The sequence below is a fragment of the Lytechinus variegatus genome, chromosome 14 (assembly GCF_018143015.1).
Source record: "Lytechinus variegatus isolate NC3 chromosome 14, Lvar_3.0, whole genome shotgun sequence".
Taxonomy (NCBI): Eukaryota; Metazoa; Echinodermata; class Echinoidea; order Temnopleuroida; family Toxopneustidae; genus Lytechinus; species Lytechinus variegatus.
In genome coordinates, this window is record NC_054753.1 from 28,047,544 (window position 1) to 28,070,002 (window position 22,459).

The 22,459-nt window shown below is 36.1% G+C and overlaps 1 protein-coding gene across 1 annotated transcript; it reads left to right on the forward strand.

Moving 5' to 3' along the window:
- Positions 1-1,360: 1,360 nt before the first annotated feature.
- Positions 1,361-20,754, forward strand: LOC121427344 (proteasome subunit beta type-6-like). The gene is made up of 6 exons (XM_041623691.1): positions 1,361-1,495; positions 12,602-12,669; positions 13,727-13,858; positions 14,663-14,792; positions 17,040-17,184; positions 18,671-20,754. The coding sequence occupies exons 1-6, from the start codon at positions 1,397-1,399 to the stop codon at positions 18,796-18,798; spliced, it is 702 nt and encodes a 233-aa protein (XP_041479625.1). The 5' UTR covers positions 1,361-1,396; the 3' UTR covers positions 18,799-20,754.
- The last annotated feature ends 1,705 nt before the right edge of the window (positions 20,755-22,459 follow it).

Genomic DNA, 22,459 nt, shown 5'->3' on the forward strand with positions numbered 1-22,459 from the left:
AAATATGGCTTTAGCAGTGCAGCTGTTACGCGCGCTGCGAATTCCTGCCAGGTACCCATTTACCTCACCGGGTTGAGTGCAGCACATTGTGGATCAATTTCTTGCTGAAGGAAATGACGCCATGGTTGGGATTCGAACCGACGACCCTCTGTTTCAGAGTCCGGAGACTGGACTGGGCCACAACGCTCCACATAGTATGTGGTATATTGGCCTACTATTATGTTGCCGCGATCAGCGCAATGCGCAGTTTTAGCGGACTTGCTGGAACCTTACAATTACTAAAACCACAATCCCAATAGGGAAAAATCCCACAAGCACATCAATGAAAATTTTATCAATTAAATGACACATTAATATTTCACTTAAGGACAAGTCCACCCCAACAAAAACTTGATTTGAATAAAAAGAGAAAAATCCAACAAGCATAACACTGAACATTAAAATCGGATGTAAAATAAGAAAGTTATGACATTTCAAAATTTCGCTTCATTTCACAAAAACACTTATATGAACGAGCCAGCTACATCTAAATGAGAGAGTCGATGATGTCATTCACTCACTATTTCTTTTGTTTTTTATTGTTTGAAATATGAAATATTTTGATTTTCTCGTTATTGTCATGTGAAATGAAGTTTCATTCCTCCCTGAACACGTGGAATTCCGAAACATTTTGTGCTTCAGGCAAGGAGGTCCTAATCGTCAAATTCGTAAAAATTGAAATATTGTATAATTCAAACAATAAAAAACAAAAGAAATAGTGAGTGAGTGACATCATCAACTCTCTCATTTGGATGTAACTGGCTCGTTCATATAACTATTTTGATAACTAAGCGAAACTTTGAAATGTCATAACTTTCTTATTTTACATCCGATTTTGATGAAATCTTCAGCATTGTGCTTGTCTGATTTTTCTCTATTGATTCAAATCAACATTTTTCTGAGGTGGACTTGACCTTTAGTTTCACATTTGAGGTAGTGATCAGTATGAGTTGCGGATGATTTTGTATTTCATATCCTCACTTCATTGTGGAACAAACAAAGTTTTATTCATCCCTCATTTCATTTTGGTTCAGCCTATCTAGGCTAGGGGGTATTTCTTGGAATTATCGAAAGAGTATAATTCTTGGAAAGTTCAAGTGCCCTGCATGCAAGTGTGGTACTTTTCGGAGGATCATGTGCAAAGTGATAGGCTAGTGGATTAGTATAGTACTAGGGAAGGGATGGGAAAGAAGGCACAAAGGTCATGATAGACTTCGTGCAGAGCACTGATCTCAGTGGTGCAAGCTTTGTGCAGAGCCGAGCCGAGGCCGAGTCTGTCACCCGCGCCGCGCGCGCGCGCACGGAATAAACCGACTTACAGCGCAGTTTCCCGACAACTTCCGAAACATAAACCAAAATGGCGCTGCCCATGACTGAAAAAAAATTGTCCGTCTCCTCTTTCTGTGAAGCAAATTCACAAATTCCAGAATGGATGAGATCGGAACATCTCACAGGGGTAAGTGGAAGCCGGTTTTGATTGTCCTCAGTTAAAAAAGTTATCACTAAACCCGTGATTCACTGAGTTTTACAGTGCTTGCTTGACTTTTTGTGGATGACCAGGCGATTCGAACAGGCAATGTTCAGGCTAGGTGCAGGTCGTCAGGGCCTGCAGAGCCGAGCGCCGAGGCGGCGGGGCCCGGTGGCGGAGTTGGGCTCAGCTCAGAGTCAGAGGCGTGGAAGCGCTCTAGTCTCGCGAGTTTTTAACTCTCCCACTACTGACAAGATGTGCCTGGCAGTTGTTCGTAATCATCAATCTGAATCTGATCTGCGAAGTTGTTAAAAAAAACGGCCTTAACAGTAGAGGCGCACGGCCAATATAATATTGGAGACTGTCTCCCATGAGATTGAGAGAGATTATCTCCAATATCAGAGACTTTTATAAAGAATTTGGGTATCCAATTTCAGAGACAGTCTCCAGTTTGGGAGACCAATTTTCTTTGTTTACATTTGCTTAAAAAGGATTACCTTGGCGGCAGATAAAACTGTGATAAGCAGATTCCTCATACCCCTTTTCACCGTCTTCTTTAAAAATTCACCGTCTACTTTTGTTTTTATAAGGATTTTTGTTGTCATCCACACACAAAACAAATGGGCTCTGACCTCAGCTCAGTTGGACAAAAAGTTTTATAGTTTGGGTGGAAAAAATCATGCTCTTGTTGGTGTTGTTTCTTTTGTTCTTTTGCAAAGCAAGTCTCCAATATCATGGGAGACTGTCTCCCTTAGTGGAGAGAGTCTCCCATATTGGCCGTGCGCCTCTTCTACTTGAAGCATGTGTGGTAAAATGTACCACAGTCTGGGGCACGCGCGACTGCTCCCTACATACATGTAGTACTGTGGGATGGGTTAGAGCAACAACCTCCTTGGTTGGAGCATAGAATATACATTACTATATGGGCTAGAGGCTGTGTGCACACAACAATAGACCCAAAGCCCTGTGCATCCATCCATGCTTGGGTGCACAACTCAGCAAGGCTGCATTGTCAGGCCAGCCAAGGGATCTAATCATCACTTTGAGAGTCGACATGAGCGAGACGAGGACGTCTGTTTTCTAACACAACCTTTGCTTCGCCCGTTCGCTCTTCGAGTTTATCCACAACAGCTACAAGTACATTATATCTACAAGCTACATCTACATCAGGAATACGTCACATCCCATTAATATCACCACATCGTGCAAGTTACTTTGGCCTGCTTTTTGGTTCTACCTGCATTATTGTTTTCACCGTGCTTTCGGTTATTTTCAACGTGCCCTGCACCATCACTTTCTTGGTAAGTATCACTGATACTTCCCTCCTGTTAACCCCCTTTCCTTCCCTCCCAACAGGTTAATCCTATACCAATATTCCTATTATTATTTTACCACAGTGGCGTTGCGAATCTTACTTTGCGCGAATTGGCATCCCATTAGATTTCAGTTCGTTCTTTTCGTTTATTTTGAGTGTGTTTTGGGAGTGTTCTGCTTCCTTCATAAATTTTTGGAAGGGGGTAGATTGGATAATTTTGAGTGTGCTCAAAAGATCGAAAATATATTGTGCTTTTTATTTGTTATTGCTTGTGATATTAAAGTGATATTCTGATTATTTTTCTGAATGCTTGTTGTCTTGCATGGGAGCGAGACTCCAGAAATAAATTTGTATCTTTGACATTTTGCAAAGCATAAGTCAATCCTTGTATTTAATACGCAATTTGTTTTTTGGATTTAAACTTGTACTTATTTTACTGTCCAATTTTAGTGGGATAATTGTATCAAATTCTCCAGATTATCCCAGCTATCAATTTTGTTATATTTCCCACATTGCGCAAAATTGCGAGATTTTGGAACTTTGATTTTCTAGTCTCTTTCCCATGTTTTGTTTGTGTAATTTTTGAGTGATTCAGGGTGCTGAATTTTCATGCTCGTTGCTGTGTTCTGTTTGTGAATTTTTGCCTTGGGTGTGGCTCAGTTAGCGAATGAACCAAGCTGCATTGTGCTTGTTTTCTTTCACTTGTTTGGCTGAGCATTAGTTCAATAGTTTGTTGAATATTGTATAGTCACCACATTTTCCAATTTGAAATAATTATTGTTTTCTGGATTAAAATAAAATAAGTGGATACTTATTTTCAGCCATTTTCCAAGGAAGTTCCCTGTTTAATAATAAAAAATAAGGTAGCTTGATTTTAGGAATTGAAATCAGGGTAGACTATATTCGACTTTCTTTGGTAAATTTTCTTGCTATCAAATCTCAAGGTGGAATTAGCAAATTTATTTTCTGCTTGGAATTCCACATTAATATCAAATTTGAAATTGTTCTGCGCTGAATGCAATTTAGTAGGAAGGTATTTTCAGCCTGAAATTTTATATTCTACTTATATTCCTTCACTGTGATTGGTTTAAATCTTTGAACTAAGCAAATTTGCAAAGAATTTTCTGTTAATAGGTCCAATTGGGTTTCATGTTTTTGAAATATGGTTGTTTGAAATACTTTTGATCAAACTGTGGAGGATACCACATGTTTTCTAGAAGTCAATGGCAGACCTCTTCCACTTGGTTTAATAAAGAAAAAGTTTCTGTTTTAGACAAACCAATTTATGATGGCATTAATGGTAGTTGGAAAGTTTTTCTTCAACAATTTTCTCGGTATGCTGATAAAGCAGGTTGGACCGCCAGGCAGAGAATCAATAATTTATATTTGTGTTTGCAGGGGCAAGCTGCTGAATTTTGTGCAGCTATATTTGAAAGCAACCCCAGAATTGATTACTTTGATTTAGTTTTTGAATTGGGACATAGGTTTGGAAACGATTCACCTAATACATACCCTCAGAATGTCCAAACTCACCGAGGGCATCCTGCTTTTGTTTATAGCCAATTTTCTTCACATTATTTTCCAAACCCCAGAACACAATGTCCAGTTCAGGCTACCCCTGATATTTTGCGGGATTCTACCCCAAAATCATGTAAATATAATTCAAGGGACTCTGATGGAGTTGGAAAGTCTCAATGGAAGACTGAGATGGCCTCTATTAATAACAAGTTAGACAATCTCATTAGTACCCTTGCTTCATGTAAACGTTCAAAATCTAATAATTCCCCAAACTGGGAAGGGTTGAAGATAAAGGCCGACCTTCAACCCCAATAACAGAAGGCCAGGGTTCCAAAAAGAAATTAGATCCACCCAAATCTGGTAGTCTGATCTCTGTCAATGGGGAGGGCTTTGACCCAACAGTTGAAATAAATGTGGCTTTGACCACAGCTCTTGAAACTGAGGGCTCCCAATCCATTGGGGAGGGCTTTGACCCAACAGTTAAAATAAATGTGGCTTTGACCACAGCTCTTGAAACTGAGGGCTCCCAATCCAGTGGGGAGGGTTCTGACCCGAAAGTTGAATCAGAAGTGGCTTTGACCACAACTTTTGAAACTGAGGGCTCCCAATCCATACCTGACCAGGGACTGACTTCAACAGTAAGGGGGAAGTTTGATTTCAATAACAAATTAGATGAAGGTGTTTCCTCATTTTCTAGTAAGGGTCCATCCTTATTTGTTAATACTCCTATTATTTCTGAATCTGCAAAGGAGCAGTGCAAAAATATTATTTCTGATCCTTTATTTTTAAGTCCTAAAGTGGTAGAAAGAGAAGCCACTCCAGCCAAATCAGAGTTGAGTGCTAACACTGTAAATAATAAGACTGTCAACTCTGATGACATTTCTGATAGGTCAGAAATTGTCTTTCAATCCAAGTCTAATTTGATTGTTGTAAATACTTGTAAGATTGGGTTGAATTTGTTCGGATTTAATCCTAACCCACATGCAGTGCACTGGGATAGCGTTGTAGCTTTTCAGCGTCAAAGTCAAGGGTGGAGTGACCCGCTTCTGTATTTTGGTTTTGCGCGAGATCACCGTTGCTATCCTTTTAGGTTGTACGGTACCACCTTGGTACCACCATGGAATTGCGTAAATTATTTTGCCTGCATACTTTCAAGAAATTGTATTTTGGCATTGATGATTTTCCTTTACTATAATTTGAAAATACCTTGTTATTAATTTGCTCAAATTTGACAAGGTATTCACTGAAGAGAATTCTCGTAACATACTTTGTGTATAATTTATTACTCAGAGACAACTTGTCTTGTATTCTTTGATTTTGTTCAATTTTTGACTTGGGATTCTTTGGGAATTTACACCATTGCTTGGTATTCATATTTTGTACCAAAATTGATTTAGATTCAAAAGCATGGTGTTCTAAATATCCAAATGTGAAGATAGTCTTTCATTTGTGATTAGGAATCAAAATCCTACATTCGTCATCTGCACAGGTGTCTCGAACACAATTAACTCAAAGTGTCGAGAACACAACCCCCAAATATCAGTTCCAGGGGAACGAAACCCAAGAAGAACTCTGGGTTCACTTAAACATAAAATGAATAAAAAGGAGGGGGTAGGGAATAATGAAAATTTCATTAAATATTTAGTGATTTTATTGATTTAAAGTAAACCATGTCTGTGAACATTGTTACTTTATCCCTTTAAAGTTTAAACAGTTATATTGGGGAATGCTTTGGAAGTTAAGTTTCTTCTATCCAGGCTTATGATGCGCATATAACATACAGCACACCCTTTAGGTTTTATCAAAAGGGGTAAAATGCTTTTGAATTCAAAATGATTCAAAGTTATTTCCATTCATAATGTTTGTAAGCAGATTCCTCAGGTAATTGTGTTCAAGCTTTCATACAAAACTACTCCCCTTTTAATTAAGCAGATGCTTTAGATAATTTCTTTAAGTGCTTTCTATAGAAAGCTATTTCCATTGATCAACGGTTCTTCAGTCAATTGGAGGATTGAAAGCCTCCGAAAATAAGCTATTGATCAATTTCAATCAAATAATACAAATGTATTTCTTTTGTTTAGTTTCTTAAGCAGACCCTCTGAATATTTGAGAGCAGACTTGAGAAACACCCAAATTTGTTGTCTTCAACCCTGATTGCAGAACATACATAATAGGTTGGAATTGCTATTGTCTGTAGAAAGTAGGGCAATCTATTAAACTCTTTAAGGGTGACACAAACTTTTCAGACTATAGGTGAAAACATTGTAAATAGTTCACCTTTGGAGTAATTCCTCTTCCAGGGCAATGAGTTATGTAATTTGCATTCTTTCTCTAAGAATCTTCCAGGGCTGGGTGTTAGTTTATCTAAATTATTCAGACAAGTTTGTCTGAATTAATCTTAATTGTTAATCAGGGGTGTTACTAGGGAGTTCCAATTCATTTGGTTTATTCAGTACATATCTATTTTGAGAGTACTTGTTATTTCCCATGTGCTTGTCCATGGTCAAAATACATGTACTTACCTCGGAATATTTTTTGTGCTGATGAACTAACAATGTCTTTGTTAGAGTAGCTGCAAAATTGACATTCATTTTCTAAAGTCTGACATTTTTACTTTCACTCAGAATGTCATTGACACCATTGAATACAATTCTTCTTTAACATTGACATAAAGTCACTTAAAATAATGGGAAATATTATTTATCATTATGCTATGAATCATTAATTAACTTGAAAAGCTGACACTGTTTTGATATCTTTATGTAATTGGAGACAAGAATTACACAAATGTAAACACTTGTCAATAATTTCAATCTATATCTTTTTGATAGATGGGAGTTTAATTTGTGGTCTTTTCTTAAATTAGTTAATGAATAGAACTTATACTTTGAGCAAATGAGTTTCCAGTCCATTGCTTCCAAAATGTTTGAGTAGTTTACAAATCAGGTGAAAAATATCATGCTACTTAAAATTTTGGCACAATATTCCTGGGATTATTTAATGCAGGTTACATGTGTGAGGTCTTGAATTTTATGACTTCAGAATTCATCATTGTGCAGAGCTATTCATTTTTAAACTTCACAACAACCAGAATGTGTTTTTGTTTATTCTGGTTATAACCTCCTTGGGATTCTGTTAACTTATAGATTTCTGCAAGGAAGATATAAACATCATTAAAACCAAGCAAATTGATAGAGTTCAATAAGGTTCTCTTTTTACTGGATAGATGACAAATATTAACAGATTCTCCTGAATCTGATTGCTCGTCTCTTGGCAATGAGGGCGGAGATCCATCAAAGGACTCCAGACCCAATCCTGTCCGAGGACTAGCCCCAGAAATTGGGATTTGTATTTATTCAGTAATAATAATCAAGCCCCAAATTCTTACAAGTCTAAGAATTTATCTTTTTGGAAGGGGTTAAGAGTAAAGTCAATTTTATAGAAATGTTGTGAGACCTTTGGGTCAACCATTTTTCTGGCTGCTGCAAGCATTCGTTCATATGTACATTACAAATTTTAGGATGAGGCTAAACTTGTCAAGTGAAAGGTTCAATAATCAATTAAAGGATCCTTTCATAAATTCAGTGTTGAGCTACACCATTAACCATCTGCTCAAAAAGCTTAACCTTTTTCTGGTTTAAAGGGAAAATGTACATATCGGCTTCTGTAGACAATGTTTCAGGTGTCATTCCCTTACAGGAGTAAAGATTTCTAGATCTTGACTTGTGGGATGATAACCACCAACAAAGTCTTCATAAGCATTTCAATGAATATATGCATTCATGTGTTCTCCTTTCCCTTGCGGGCGTAAGGCTTGACCTTCGCTTTTCTGGTAGTCCATTTCCCTTGTGGGCGTAAGGCTTGACCTTAGCTCTTCCGGCAGTCCATTCTGATATATATTTTTGCAAAACTTTAGAAATCCCCCTTGTAGTCTCGGTATTAGCATCAAGTTTATCATGTGGCAGCGTTTGTTTGATTAAAATACTTGTATCCAAAAGTCACATTGATAAGTCTCCCCTTGACCTTTTACCTGAGAAGTTGGATAGTTGTTTTATTTAAAATAAATTTGGGCATATAAATATACCGACTAAATGGCATGTTCATCCTCTGACCCTTGCGACTCCAGACAGTTTCTTGCAAACCTCTGAGAGCGGCAGTGGATTAACATTTATCGTTTCCTCCTTTCACTGAGGACTGCTTAGATCCACATGTGTACATATGACATATGGCCGGACGGCGACAGTCCAAAAATAGGGGAAGCAACGATGTCCTAAAGTCGGGGGGAGTGTGGTAAAATGTACCACAGTCTGGGGCACGCGCGACTGCTCCCTACATACATGTAGTACTGTGGGATGGGTTAGAGCAACAACCTCCTTGGTTGGAGCATAGAATATACATTACTATATGGGCTAGAGGCTGTGTGCACACAACAATAGACCCAAAGCCCTGTGCATCCATCCATGCTTGGGTGCACAACTCAGCAAGGCTGCATTGTCAGGCCAGCCAAGGGATCTAATGATCACTTTGAGAGTCGACATGAGCGAGACGAGGACGTCTGTTTTCTAACACAACCTTTGCTTCGCCCGTTCGCTCTTCGAGTTTATCCACAACAGCTACAAGTACATTATATCTACAAGCTACATCTACATCAGGAATACGTCACATCCCATTAATATCACCACATCGTGCAAGTTACTTTGGCCTGCTTTTTGGTTCTACCTGCATTATTGTTTTCACCGTGCTTTCGGTTATTTTCAACGTGCCCTGCACCATCACTTTCTTGGTAAGTATCACTGATACTTCCCTCCTGTTAACCCCCTTTCCTTCCCTCCCAACAGGTTAATCCTATACCAATATTCCTATTATTATTTTACCACACATGTTAAGCAGGTTAAGATAAGAGTCAAAACAGATTCACTTGTCTCAGACTCAGTCAAGGCTCAAGCCATGTCGATCTAGCTGCTGGGACTGGGTTAATAGTACGTTTATATCACTCTCTGTCATAATCATACTACTCACACTAGCATGCGAGGTTAGTTGTATATACGAACCTCGCACAATGCACATGACATGACGCAGCCGGAGGTCATTTCATAATGAATTTTGACGTTTTCATTCATCACACGAATGTGAGATGAGAGAATAAAACATGCCAAAATCTTCAAAATTTATTCAATTTATAAATCTAAATCTTATCTCAATAATTTAATGTTAAAAACTAAAGATCTAGGCCTAGTATTAATAAAGATGATTTGTAAGGCTTACCTCCAAATCTTGGCCAAGATACTCCGATCCATAGCAAGATCCTTAATACTGGGGTAGAAATTACGCAAGCAATAATCGAAATGCGAATTTTTCCTATCGAACAGTCTTGATTCAAGTCGTCGGCGCATAATAGAAAATTGTACAAAAACCCCAACAGGTTGCATCTCATTTTTTTAATAATATTTTATTTTCTTAAGTTTACAATCACAATTCATGTAAATGATTCTATAAACAGTCAAACAAATAAATATATAATGAAAGGGGACTGAACGAGCAAGATGTTTTGTGAATGTGAGTTCAGTCGGGAAAGTGGGATGATGAGGCAAGTTTATCAGTGGTGCAGACATAGGTGGCGGGGGGGGGGGTCGTGTCCCCCATATTTTGAGGTGAGGGGACGTTCCCCTCCCCCCCCCAAAAAAAAAGAACATTGTTGATAACCCTTTTTTTTGCCTGTCAGAATATTTTGGTGGTCTCCCTGAAATTTTGTTGATAATATTATTTTTTTTGCTTATCAATTTTGCTTCCTGCATCCCCCAATTCAGGTGGACCCCCTCCCTAAAATTTGTGTGGTCTCGCCCTAAAAGTTGGATTGATAACTTTCTTTTTTTTCCTTGTAAAAAATTGCTGAGCATCTAAAATGCAACCAGCAAGCAAGTTTATTAAATAATATCGTGCACCCTCTGTGCATATAGAGAAAACAGGCGAATTACATGTACATGTATATGTACATGTAGGTCCATGCCTTCTTCGACATTAAGAAAAATCATCAATATAAAGTACCAGAAAGGCAGAGAGGGATACACATGTACATGTAGATCATCAGACACATCATTCCATTCTTTTCAATTCTATTAGAAAAATAATTTTCTTCATCCAGTTCAATAATAAATTGAAATTTATGGAATTTGTATCACATGATATATGAGACTGAGAGAGAGAGAGCTTTTCTCCTTTGACATTACTAATCAAAAAATCAAAAAAGCAATCATATCTTTCTTTTTTTTTGATGCATATTCCCCAATCCCTCCTTATCTCTATTTTTCTGCTTGTATCAAAATAAACTTCTTGTCAGGGAGAACTTCCCTTTCATATTTTTTTGCCATCGATCAATGCCGGCTTTTGTCATGGAAAAAAATTACATAATCATTGGGCTGATCACCAGCCAGACAATCAAAACTTTGAAACCAAGTGGTACATGTATTTTGATAGGCTGGCTTTGTGATCAGCCAGTGGAAATTGCAAATATAGCATCTCAAACAATTGTCTTGAAAAAAGGATAAGAAGTAAAACCGAAGCAAGATGTGTCTTGTTTTCACTAAGAAAATATGCTAATTTTACCTATTTTAAGATGGTCTACATGTTAACACCTACAAAATGAGATGGTTGCCTCTTGCCCTTTCATTGGACATAAAATCTGATAATTAAACAATGCCTCACTTGGGTATGATTCCCATAAGAGCACTTCCTTTTTTGTGTGTGCGCAAATTGCTCTTAGTGAATCTTGTTGAGGAAACCTCTTGCTCAGTTTTTGCCCAGTTCTGCTTATGAATAAATTCTCTAATTTCTATAGACTATTGTGTAGATGTTAGACTGATTTTTAGGTATGTGGTTGGGTATTATTGGCAACAGTACTATGGGCTACCTGTATGCCTATGGCAGTTACAATCGTGTAAAAATGTATAGACATGAAATGCACAGGGAATGCCTGTCCTTGCTTTTCGCAAAAACTTGTAGCTTCAGATACATTTCTTGCTGCCCAATACACACAATGAATATAACTCTTAAATTTGCAAAACAATATGTATAGTTATAGGTAAATGCCAGTTTTGGTAACGATATCAAAATGAGTTCGCACAGAATCCAATTAAATGACCACCAAAGTGTCTGTTTGTATAAATAAAGAATATGTGCCAAAGGATTCTGGAAGAAATTGTGTAATGGCTGAGAAATTAGCAAATAAGCACAGGATTCGGGTCAAGCGTCGGGCACGACATTCAAAGCAATAATAATACACTGTCCCACATGCGCTTATCTGTGTTTATGATCTTCAGTGTGAATATTTTTCAGCGTAGATTTCAAGATTTCACAAAGTTCAGTGTATGTGACTGCACCAGATCTAGATCTCGATGATAATACTGACAATTAAGCCTGGTTTTACACACTTTCTCATGAAATCAATGTTTACTGCAACTACTGGCATTTCTCTTTAAATCGCAAAGTGCAACGTAAAACTATCAGGTACCGGGTGGGTGTTTCATAGAGCTGTTCGTAAGATAACAACGACTGGTGATCCTTTCTCTTGGTAAATGGTATACACCATAGCAAGAAGAAAGGATCACCAGTCGCTTTTAACTTACTAACAGCTTTACTGTCCCCAGTATACATTGAGTATGAGTATTCCTATGCTCTTCCCAGTTGCATGTTTAAAATACCTCAGTTTTCTCTTCAATTTATTTATATAATGAATGCACAGTTTATCCACTAATCCTCAATTCCTCCTTTCTTTTGTCTTTATTTCCTTTCTCTCTTCTTTCTTTCCTTCTTTCTTTCCTACATGTATCTCCTGTCTTTCTTGTCTCTTTCCTTTATTTTATTATTTTTTTTTAAAGTTTTTATTTGGTTTTCATAATTTTGTATAACAAATCACATACAATTAATACAAGTGATTTCAAATATAACAGAATAAATAAATAAGAAAAGAAAAAAGCAGAATACACACTAGTTTACATTAGGAGAAGAACAGCTTATCAACAGATAATTGATAAACATGTCGTAAAAACAATCGCTTTGTCTCTTCTAAGTATTCCTCATTCCCTGTAGTATAGTAAAGGCAAGGATGTAATGACAGAGGGATAAAAATCAGGTGATTCACCCATTATTAAAGATTAACAAAATTCCATCCTCAGAAGGCATATTGAGATTTTTCTTCAGTTACAAAAATTGATGATAGAATATCTTACAACTTAAATCTCTGTCCTTTATTTCTGTTACTTTAGACAACAATCATGGCCGTTGAATTCGATGGTGGTGTTGTCATTGGTGCTGACTCAAGGACAACCACAGGGTAAGTTCAACCAGGAACCTGGAACATACATGTAGATACAGAAACTCTTGTAATAGACCAGTTCGTAGTTACTTCATGCACAATTTTGGTCAAATGACCTTTCATTTCTTTCATCTGATAGGCAGATTTCAAAGCACGATATTACGTAAGCTTGCCTCTCATAGCAGGATGAAGAAATTGAATAGACCAGGTGACTAGAATAGCACACCAATGAACACTTAATGAAGGTATTTGTTGCATTCCTACTTTGAATGCATATCTTAGCATGTTGCACAATGTACTTGACAAACTGTGAAATACCAGTTGTTCGTGGAAGCATTGTTGTTTTTTGTGGATGTAAATGAAAACGACAATTCAAAAGAATATATGAATAATCAAGACATCAAATTTGGTGCTTATCTCATTAGTTTTTAAAGCACTATGTCACTTTAGTACAAATGACCTTCTTCTGATCATGTGCAGAAAGGGACTACGAACTGGCTTATTACCTGTGATTGTAAGATTATGACAAACCCTAATATAGAAAAAGTTACAATTGATTTTAGGAGTTAATTGTATTGAGCCGTGATAAAGGGACCAGATTTGTTACGTGGTGATAGTCTGTGAAAAATAATAATAATGAATCTATAGGCAAACCATATCGACAGTCCTACATATCCGATATCAATTTTATTTTAATTATACTCATTTTGATAATGCTATTCATGACAGCTTCCACAATGTGTTTCTAAACATGTTTCTTGTACATGTATGTAGAGTTACTAAAGTGATATCTCTGATTTGAAATCTGTCTTTCCATGTATTTAAAATACAAGAAATTAAAGAGAGCACTTGTTTTATTGGTTTACATCGAGAATTTACAGCGAGTCGTTTTCCTGACTACACAAAAGGTCTTTTGTGTAACAAATTTTTTTAACATGTGACTGTTCAGAACGTACACTTAGTCGAGAGCTGTTCTCTTTAGACCGAAAATTCTAATCAAATGTGGTAAGCAGTTCTATTCCCTGATTTATGTAAGATGATACACTTATTGTTATACATTCTTAATTTCAAACAGGTCATACGTTGCCAACCGTGTAACTGACAAGCTAACCAAGGTTTCTGATCGTATCTACTGCTGTCGATCAGGGTCAGCTGCTGATACCCAGGCTATTGCTGATATCGTGTCATATCTTCTGGAGTTTCACAGGTGATAAAACATTTTTATTGGTCTGCACACACGGACCATGGATAAAATAGCATGGGAGGCTAGAACAATTGAAATTGTGATACAATCACATATTTTTAAGGACTACACCTATTATTTATTATTTATTTATCGAGCGGGCTTGTCAGGATAAGGTAATACAGGGCAGGAGAGGTGGTCTTGCACAATTTCCTGGGAACTTTTCTTTCCTTTCTTCCTTTTACTTTTCAAACTGACATAATTTGAACAAAGAAATTATCATATTTTGAAAAAAAAGAAAAGCATATTTATAAGGCAACAATAGTCAAAACTGACTAGTTTGCCTATTCAAAATAACAACAACAACAACTTTAAAGGACTGGGTACACTTTATACCACAAAAGATGCTTCTCATTCTCGTCTTTCTCTTTATCACATTTCATTTTCGTATCTTTTTACCTACCAACCTAACCACATGGTGAGCTGCAAGCCTGTAATCTCCCACATCATCAAACTTCTGTTTTACACTCTTTCTAGGGATGGTTTTAATCATCATGTAGGTTTTTAATTTGAAAAAAAGTCTAGCACAATTCCCAACTAATTTTTGAGGTTGCCACATTACACAATGCCATTTCAGATACTATAGGCTTTAAATTCAAACCACTTTGGCATGTTTCGAAAATACAAATTTGTGCCTGCAAGCTACATGTAGTATTGAATCTTATAAAAAGTTTCAAACCAAACCATTCCTGATTGAATTTGTAAATATTGTATATAACTACCTTTTTTATTGAAATTATATTTGTATTTATGTGAATTACTTTTCAGTATCAACCAAAATGAGCCACCCCTTGTACACACAGCTGCTAACTTGTTCAGAAACCGTTGCTATGACTACAGAGATCAACTTCTGGCTGGAATCATTGTAGGAGGCTGGGATAAAGAGAAGGGAGGACAGGTAAGTGAGCTTGTAGGGTCAAAGGTCATAGATTCAGACCTTGTATGCCTATGGTAGGATTCCTTGTTGGGATTTAAAAGACAAGTCCACCCCAACAAAAACTTGATTTGAATAAAAAGAGAAAAATTCAATAAGAGTAACACTGAAAATTTCATCAAAAACGGATGTAAAATACGAAAGTTATGTCATTTTAAAGTCTTGCTTCATTTCACAAACAGTTATATGCACATCTAGGTTGGTATGCAAATGAGGAACTGATGACATCACTCACTCACTATTTCCTTTGTATTTTATTATATGAAATATGAAATAGTTTTATTTTCTCGTCATTGCCATGTGAAATGAAGTTTCATTCCTCCCTGAACACGTGGAATTCCATTATTTTAACATTAAGTGCTTCAGGCAAGGACATCCTTATAATCCAATTCGTAAAAATTGAAATATTGTATAATTCAAAATAAAAAACAAAAGAAATCGTGAGTGAGTGACATCATCGACTCTCTCATTTGGATGTAACTGGCTCGTTCATACAACTATTTTGTTAAAAATAAGCGAAACTTTGAAATGTCATAACTTTCTTATTTTACATCTGATTTTGATGAAATTTTCAGCATTGTGCTTGTCTGATTTTTCTCTATTCATTCAAATAAACATTTTTCTGAGGTGGACTTGACCTTTGATAGCCCTTTCTTTATTCCCAATAGCACCTACCAGACAACTACACACATTTAAAACTAGGTTCTTTTCCAAACACATCTATATATAGATTTTTTTGTAAACAATATGTCAATTCACTTCTTAGGAAAAATTACTCTGGGTAAATTTGGCCCAATGCCCCAACAATTCTCAAAAGAGCCCTGAAAATGCAAAAAGGAGCCTTGGAAAATCCTCATTCATTGCAATGTTAAATCTTACCAAATATTGCAGATTTTGGCATTAAGATGTCAAAGGTAGGCCCCCCCCAAAAAAAAAAAAAAAAAAAGAAAAAAAATGAGATTAAAAAAAGAATAAAAGAAAATAAATAATGAGAAATAAATAAATAATGATAATAATCTAAAGAATATTTATCAGGTTCACTTCATCTTTTGGTTTTGCTTTATGTAATTATAATACAAATCTTTATGTCTGTGCATCTAAGAACGTTTATAAAACTAAAAGGACAATCTGAACCATATGGAAAGTTATTCTGAAGAAAAAGAATAGAGAAAAATCAGATTAGCACACTGGTGGATGTCTTAAAGCAAGGGAGAAAATGTTCTTAAGCTATTAAATCTTGACATTTCATATTACTCCATTTGTAACTTTTAATTGTGTCAATAACACAAGTCACTGTGGTGTTAGAAGGGACATTCTGCAATTCCACAATTAACTACAATTCCCCAAATTATAAAAAAATGCATTTTTTTCAAAGCGATTTTGTCAGAAAGTATTTACAAACCAAATAGTAATAAACTGGAATTATGAATAACACAAAACTAGAAAATGAATGAGAGTCCATATTACATGTATATTGTTCGAAAAAGAAATCTGAAATGAAATACTCTGAAAATTAATTTGGCCCAATTGATCAATGTCCCGGCAGCAACTATGTAGTTCCAAACCAACGTTGCTCTATCCCTTAAATCGGTGAACACCATATAGGGTACCTCCCATCTTTTTATGTCTTTTGGTCTGATGCAGCCGGGGCTTGAAATCCCGGCCAAAAGAACTTAACCCTTTGAACCAGACAGGCTGGAATAGCGCCTACAGCCACGTGACTTCAAAATGTTAGGTGATCTTTTCAAAATCTTTCTAGTACGTATATACCTGTAGGAATATTTAGTCAATAATTTCAGTCAAGATTGGCAATGATTTCGGAAGGATTTCGCATAAAAAATGGCCAAAATATGCCACTTTTCTGCGGTTGCTCATGTCGTATGTGCGGCATAATACGAGGCGAGTTACGTGCTTAACATGGTGAAGCGATTGATATAACTGACTTTGGTAAAAACAGTGATTTTGAGCCCAAAACAGACACTAAAGTTGATATTTCTGTTTGTAGACTAGGTCTACGAGAAGGTAAACAACTTCAGCCGGCTCGGTCCGGGTACTAGCGGAGGGAAGATGCCGTTGGGTCTCGAATCATGGGAATTTGTGAATGTGGTCGATATGTGCAAATAATTTGGGGTATAGGTCACCGCCATCCCTAATAATTTAGGGTTTAAAGGGTTAATTGAGATTGTTGAATTGTTCATTGTTCTATTGCAGGTATACTCTGTACCTCTAGGAGGTATGTTCGTTAGACAACCTTGTGCCATTGGGGGTTCAGGAAGCACCTACATCTATGGCTACGTGGATGCACATTACAAGGAAGGCATGACTAAAGATGAATGCCTCACATTTGTAGCAAATGGTGAGTGTGCAAAAGCCTTCATATTGAACCCAAAGTGTTTTTTTCTGGAGATTAGTATCTAGACTCATAATCTTTTAATATGGACATCTCTCAATTCTGACAAACAGAAAATGTTTGAAGTTCCTGTGCACACTAACTCAAGGAGCACTCGAGTCTCCATAGTAACTTGCTGAAAGAAAATTTTGGTTAAAATTTTTATGGGTTTGGTAATTTTGAAATAGTTTTAAAAAGAAAGAAGTGATTGGAATGATATAGACTGTACAGAAGAATCCACAATTGTTATTAAAGCTTAAATGAATAGATAAATTATTGAATTGATGAATGAAATGTATGAAGTCAATGAGACATATGAAATTGATCCAATAAATGTATGAATAATGAATAAAAAATACAGAAAAATTGATTATTATTGAATAAGTGAAGATTGGACTTATGAATGAAATCAAGCAGGTATAAATAATGAATACCAAAATATTGATTAAGAATAAAATTGAATAGAATAATTAATGAATTACTGAATGAAATGTGAGAGCAGGGATGCCAGTTTTCAGGCAAAAGCCTGAATTCAGGCTCTGGCAATTTATTTTCAGGCTACAGTTTTAACATTTTTGTGTAAAAAATATTGTATCTAGGTGATTTTCAGGCCCTCTGATCATTTCCAACTGGCATCCCTAATGAGATATATTAAAGTTAATAAAATGAATGTATGAATTAAAGATAAATACCAGTTGTGGTAATGATCTCAAAATGGGTTTGAATAGAATCAAATGAAATTACCACCCAAGTGTTTGTTTTTGTAAAATGTATGTATGAATGAAAATTATGTGCCAAATGGCTCTAAAAGAAAAAACGCAATTGCTGAGAAATTAGCAAACTAAGCACGTAATTCCATCAAATGTTGGGTATTTTTCCACGCAGTATTAATACACTGTCCCACATATGTTTTCGGTGTTGGCGATCATCAGAATGATCTGTTTTGGTTTCACAAAGATATGTTTACATTAATGTACCAGGGGCCTGTTGCAGAAAGAGTTGCAATCGATCGCAACTCTAAAAATCATGCGCAACTTGATTTTCAACCAATCAACAGCGCGAATTTGGGACTTGCGTTTTGACTTGCGTTTAAACGCAACTCTTTCTGCAACAGGCCCCTTATCTAGATAAATGATAATATCGTGATAACTAACCTTGATTTAAAAGAGTTTCTTGTGCAATTATTATTTGCTGCAACTACATTGTTTACCTTTAATACTGAATAAAGGTATACCGGTACTCAGAAATGTTGACAGTTATTGAAGAAGTGAATGAAAATGAATGTAAAAATAGTGAATAAGGAGGAAATACAGAAATTTCCTAAAAACTTTTTTATCAAACTCTTAGCTCTTTATGCGCCTTGAGCACTCTACAGAGTGGACTTGGTGCTTTATAAGTCACATGATTATTGTAATATTAATCATCATTTGTTTCTACTCTTTAAATCTATCAGCTGTATCTTTGGCAATGTTCCGCGACGGATCCAGCGGAGGTATCGTACGTCTAGCAGTCATCACAGAGGATGGTGTAGAAAGAAAGACCATATTAGGAAACGAGTTACCTCGCTTCTATGAAGGTTAAAAACCTACCTTAAGTTATGCTTTGAAAATGTTAAAGGTAGTGCCTCGTGGAACAGGCAGACAAGTCATTGTGTAAACTGGCTGGGTATAAACATGCAAGCTTTTACCAAGGTACTTGTATCACAAACCTTAGCGATTAATTGTACTGTTGGTTTGTATGCTTGATTGCACATATTGATCAATGCAATCAAGTGTAAAAATTTTCCCAACGATCAACTGCTAAGCTTTGTGATACAGGCCCGGGATCTGGGTCTGTAAGAGGTTCATCTGATTGGTTGGATAAAAGTACAGATAAAATAACTTCTTTACACAATCATGAAAAATAGTGTAAAGTTAAGTGGAGAGACTTCCAGGAGAAGTTTTCCCCAAAGAAGTAGGTGAAGTTCTCATGGGGTAGTTTACCTATTATGCTTGATTGTGAATGAAGAGGATATTTTATCCATACTTTCATTGGTTCAGGTGTTTGTATGTAGTCGGCATTCTATCTAGTCTTGTCTGTAGATTTCACAAAGATGCACTTCCTTTAAGCTAGTAATGCATTCATCACACCAGCATATGGGGACATATTCGTAAAGTGCACATGCCACCTTTATGTGTTTATTTCATGTCACGAATCATTATCAACAATTTATTTTGAATTTGATGTGTGACAAGATCTATTTTCATGTATATTTATTGGCCTCATGTGAAGCCCCCCACCAACTGTACATGTACATCAGTGTAAAGACAAAAGAAGTTTAATAAGCCATTACAAGCTTCAGGTATTACTCAATCAATTCAATTCATTTATTTCCATATTCAAATTGAACAATATAGAAAAACATGATAAATATACAAACAAGAGTTGATTATTAAAAAATGACAAAAATGCAAAAAAGTAACAATATCAAAAGCTACAAAAATTACACAGAAAAGGCATGTAGCTAGCAGTAGCGTATTTTGAAGCTTGCAAGTATTCAATTGGTGTATTTGTTTTATTTTACGCTTCTAACAAATTCTTCAAAAATTGATTTTAGCTGTCAATACTCTCCTCCTCCAATTTGCATTGTTTCTTTAAACATGATCTTCAACATACCATGTAGAAAGCAATTGGTGTCATATACATGTACATCAGACATGTGATATGGAACTAGACACATTGTTCTACATATACATCTGCATTCATATGTTGGTGTGATGATAGCAATTTTTTTTTTGGTATCTATTACTTGTAAGAAATATGTGAAATTCATGTAGATATCCATGACATTGAATGTTTTTGTAATAGTGTTTTGAAATATTTCTTTCAGAATCTGTAACCTTTGGTTTGTTCCCCCCCCCCCTACACATTTTGCATCACTGCGAGATGTGAAACTCAAGTAATCAAAGAAGATCACTTTACATGTTTGACTTTGAATTTGGATCTTTGCTCAATATTTCATTAACATAACATTCCTAGGGAGTGATTTGGAAAGCTGTACGATGACTTATTGATGACTTTAGAAATACCTTAGTTTGATGCCCAAAGCATTTATTAATGTTGTGGTGGAGTAGAATTCTGGTTTGCTAAGTTCTTGTTTTGATTTTCATAAGAATATGGCATACAGATGTTGATCATGATTAAATGCAAGTACATTTTAACTTTGGCTAAATGAGACTGGACAAGAAATGGGGAGCATTTCATGAAATCACTGATAAATGTTATACACTGTAAGCTACTAAAATCTTTGTATCTGATTGGCTCAGAACAAATATTTGGTGAAAATCAGTGACATGCTGCATCGTGAAACAGTCCCCAGGTATCCAAGTTGGCAGATCATATGAAAACTCATAGATCTGTAAACTCATGTATACATGTACAAGCATATCAATTAGAATTGATGACAGTAGGTCATATTTCCAGGTTCTACCACGGATATTAATGATGAAATCATTATCCAACTTTCTCAAGTCCTCACTCATCTCTTCATTTCAGATTTAAAAAAAAAACATTCTTTTATTGGGTTTTGCAAAAAAAATCCATTTGCATAGACAAAAGTCTGCAAATATTTCATTTTCATTCCAGTAAAACTGATTTAACAATGTGAAAGTGAGACTGCAAACCAACATAACTTGCTTTAGAATCAATTAGGAATATGCTTTCTTTCAAGTGTTTGAGGGAAAAGCTTTAATCAGACCTTTGTTTTCTCAGAAATAAAATTGAAGTAGGGAATATTTCTGTTTGTGGTAACTCCCGTAGGAACTCAGCAGGAAAGCATTTTGCTGGTAAACGCCAAGCTGGTATAAACCAATTACCTTGGAAACATTTTACGTCTAGGTTAATCAGTCATAGTGGCTGACGTAATAGACGACAGATATCACTCTTGGGCCTTTTTATCAAAGTGGAGACAATAGCAGATTTGGGATTTGAAATCACAACCTTGCGATTATGAGTCTAATGCTCTAACCACTGGAGCACAAAACCCGTTTATCATATTTATCATAAAGAATGTAGTTTATTTGACATGATATGATCATAGAAAAAGGATTCACTTTTGAGTGAAATCTATCTTGGGTTGTTGAATCTCAAGTCACATCAATTATTGGGGGAAGTGTTAAGTTGAACATTATGGTAATGTGCTGAGACCTTTCATGTAAAATTTATTAAATTCAAGTTAAACCAACTTTCTGATTCCGTTTTTTTTTTTTGCAGATTCTACACTTGTGATTGTATACATGTTGGTGAGGGAGATAGAGCAAGTGGAGGAGAGAGGGAGAGAGAGGGGGATGTAGGGGGAGAGAGAGGGGATAGATAGAGGGAATAGGGGAGAGAAGAAATAAAAGGAGGGGGTGTCATGTCATAAGGATTCTGGATTTTTCATTGAAATGTTTGTATATTTATGTGTGCGTGTGTGTATGTGGGGGGGGGGGGGGGGTGTGAGAGTGAGGGACTTTATAGAGGGGGAGGGGTGGGGGGTAATTTATAAGGACAATCGACCTGAAGAAACTTGAGTCATTGGTATGATGAAAAACTTCTAAATTACACAAATTAGAAAAGAAAAATCGGCTACTGGTAATTATTACTCCATTGATAAAATTCAGTATAAAAAAATGCTTTTCCTTGTTACTTTCTCGATTTTGTTTATTTTTGTCCTTTTTGGAAAGGTGGTTTACATCCATCGGAATTAAAACTATCACGATGAAAGGGAGAAACAGTATGAGAAGAGAGAAAAAAACAGAGAGAGAGAGAGTGAGGGGGTCAGAGATACAGTGTGATCGACCCTTGGGCCTTGACTAAATATACCTCAAATATTACGGTATTACGAAAGACATTTCCCGGAATTCTTCGCGCATGATTTCATACACCATAACAATAGACGAGTTGTTGACTGAGTGACTCGAAATTTATCGGTGCTTCTTTACAGAAGTATTCGCTGTATGAAATATCGCGATTCATCCGAAAGTTGCATCATACAGTGCATTATTCATTTACTGTTGAAAATTTTTTTTTTTTCATTTTTTACAGTCTGTCATTTGATTTGTTTGTTTATTTATTCATTTATGTATTCATTTGTTTATTCTTATATTTATTCATTCCCACATACATTAAATTATTTATTCATTATTTCATTCACTCATTTAACCTTTCTTTTTACCAAGATTGATGAGAAAGGCGCTGAGAGTATGAATTTCGTTTCTCCCAT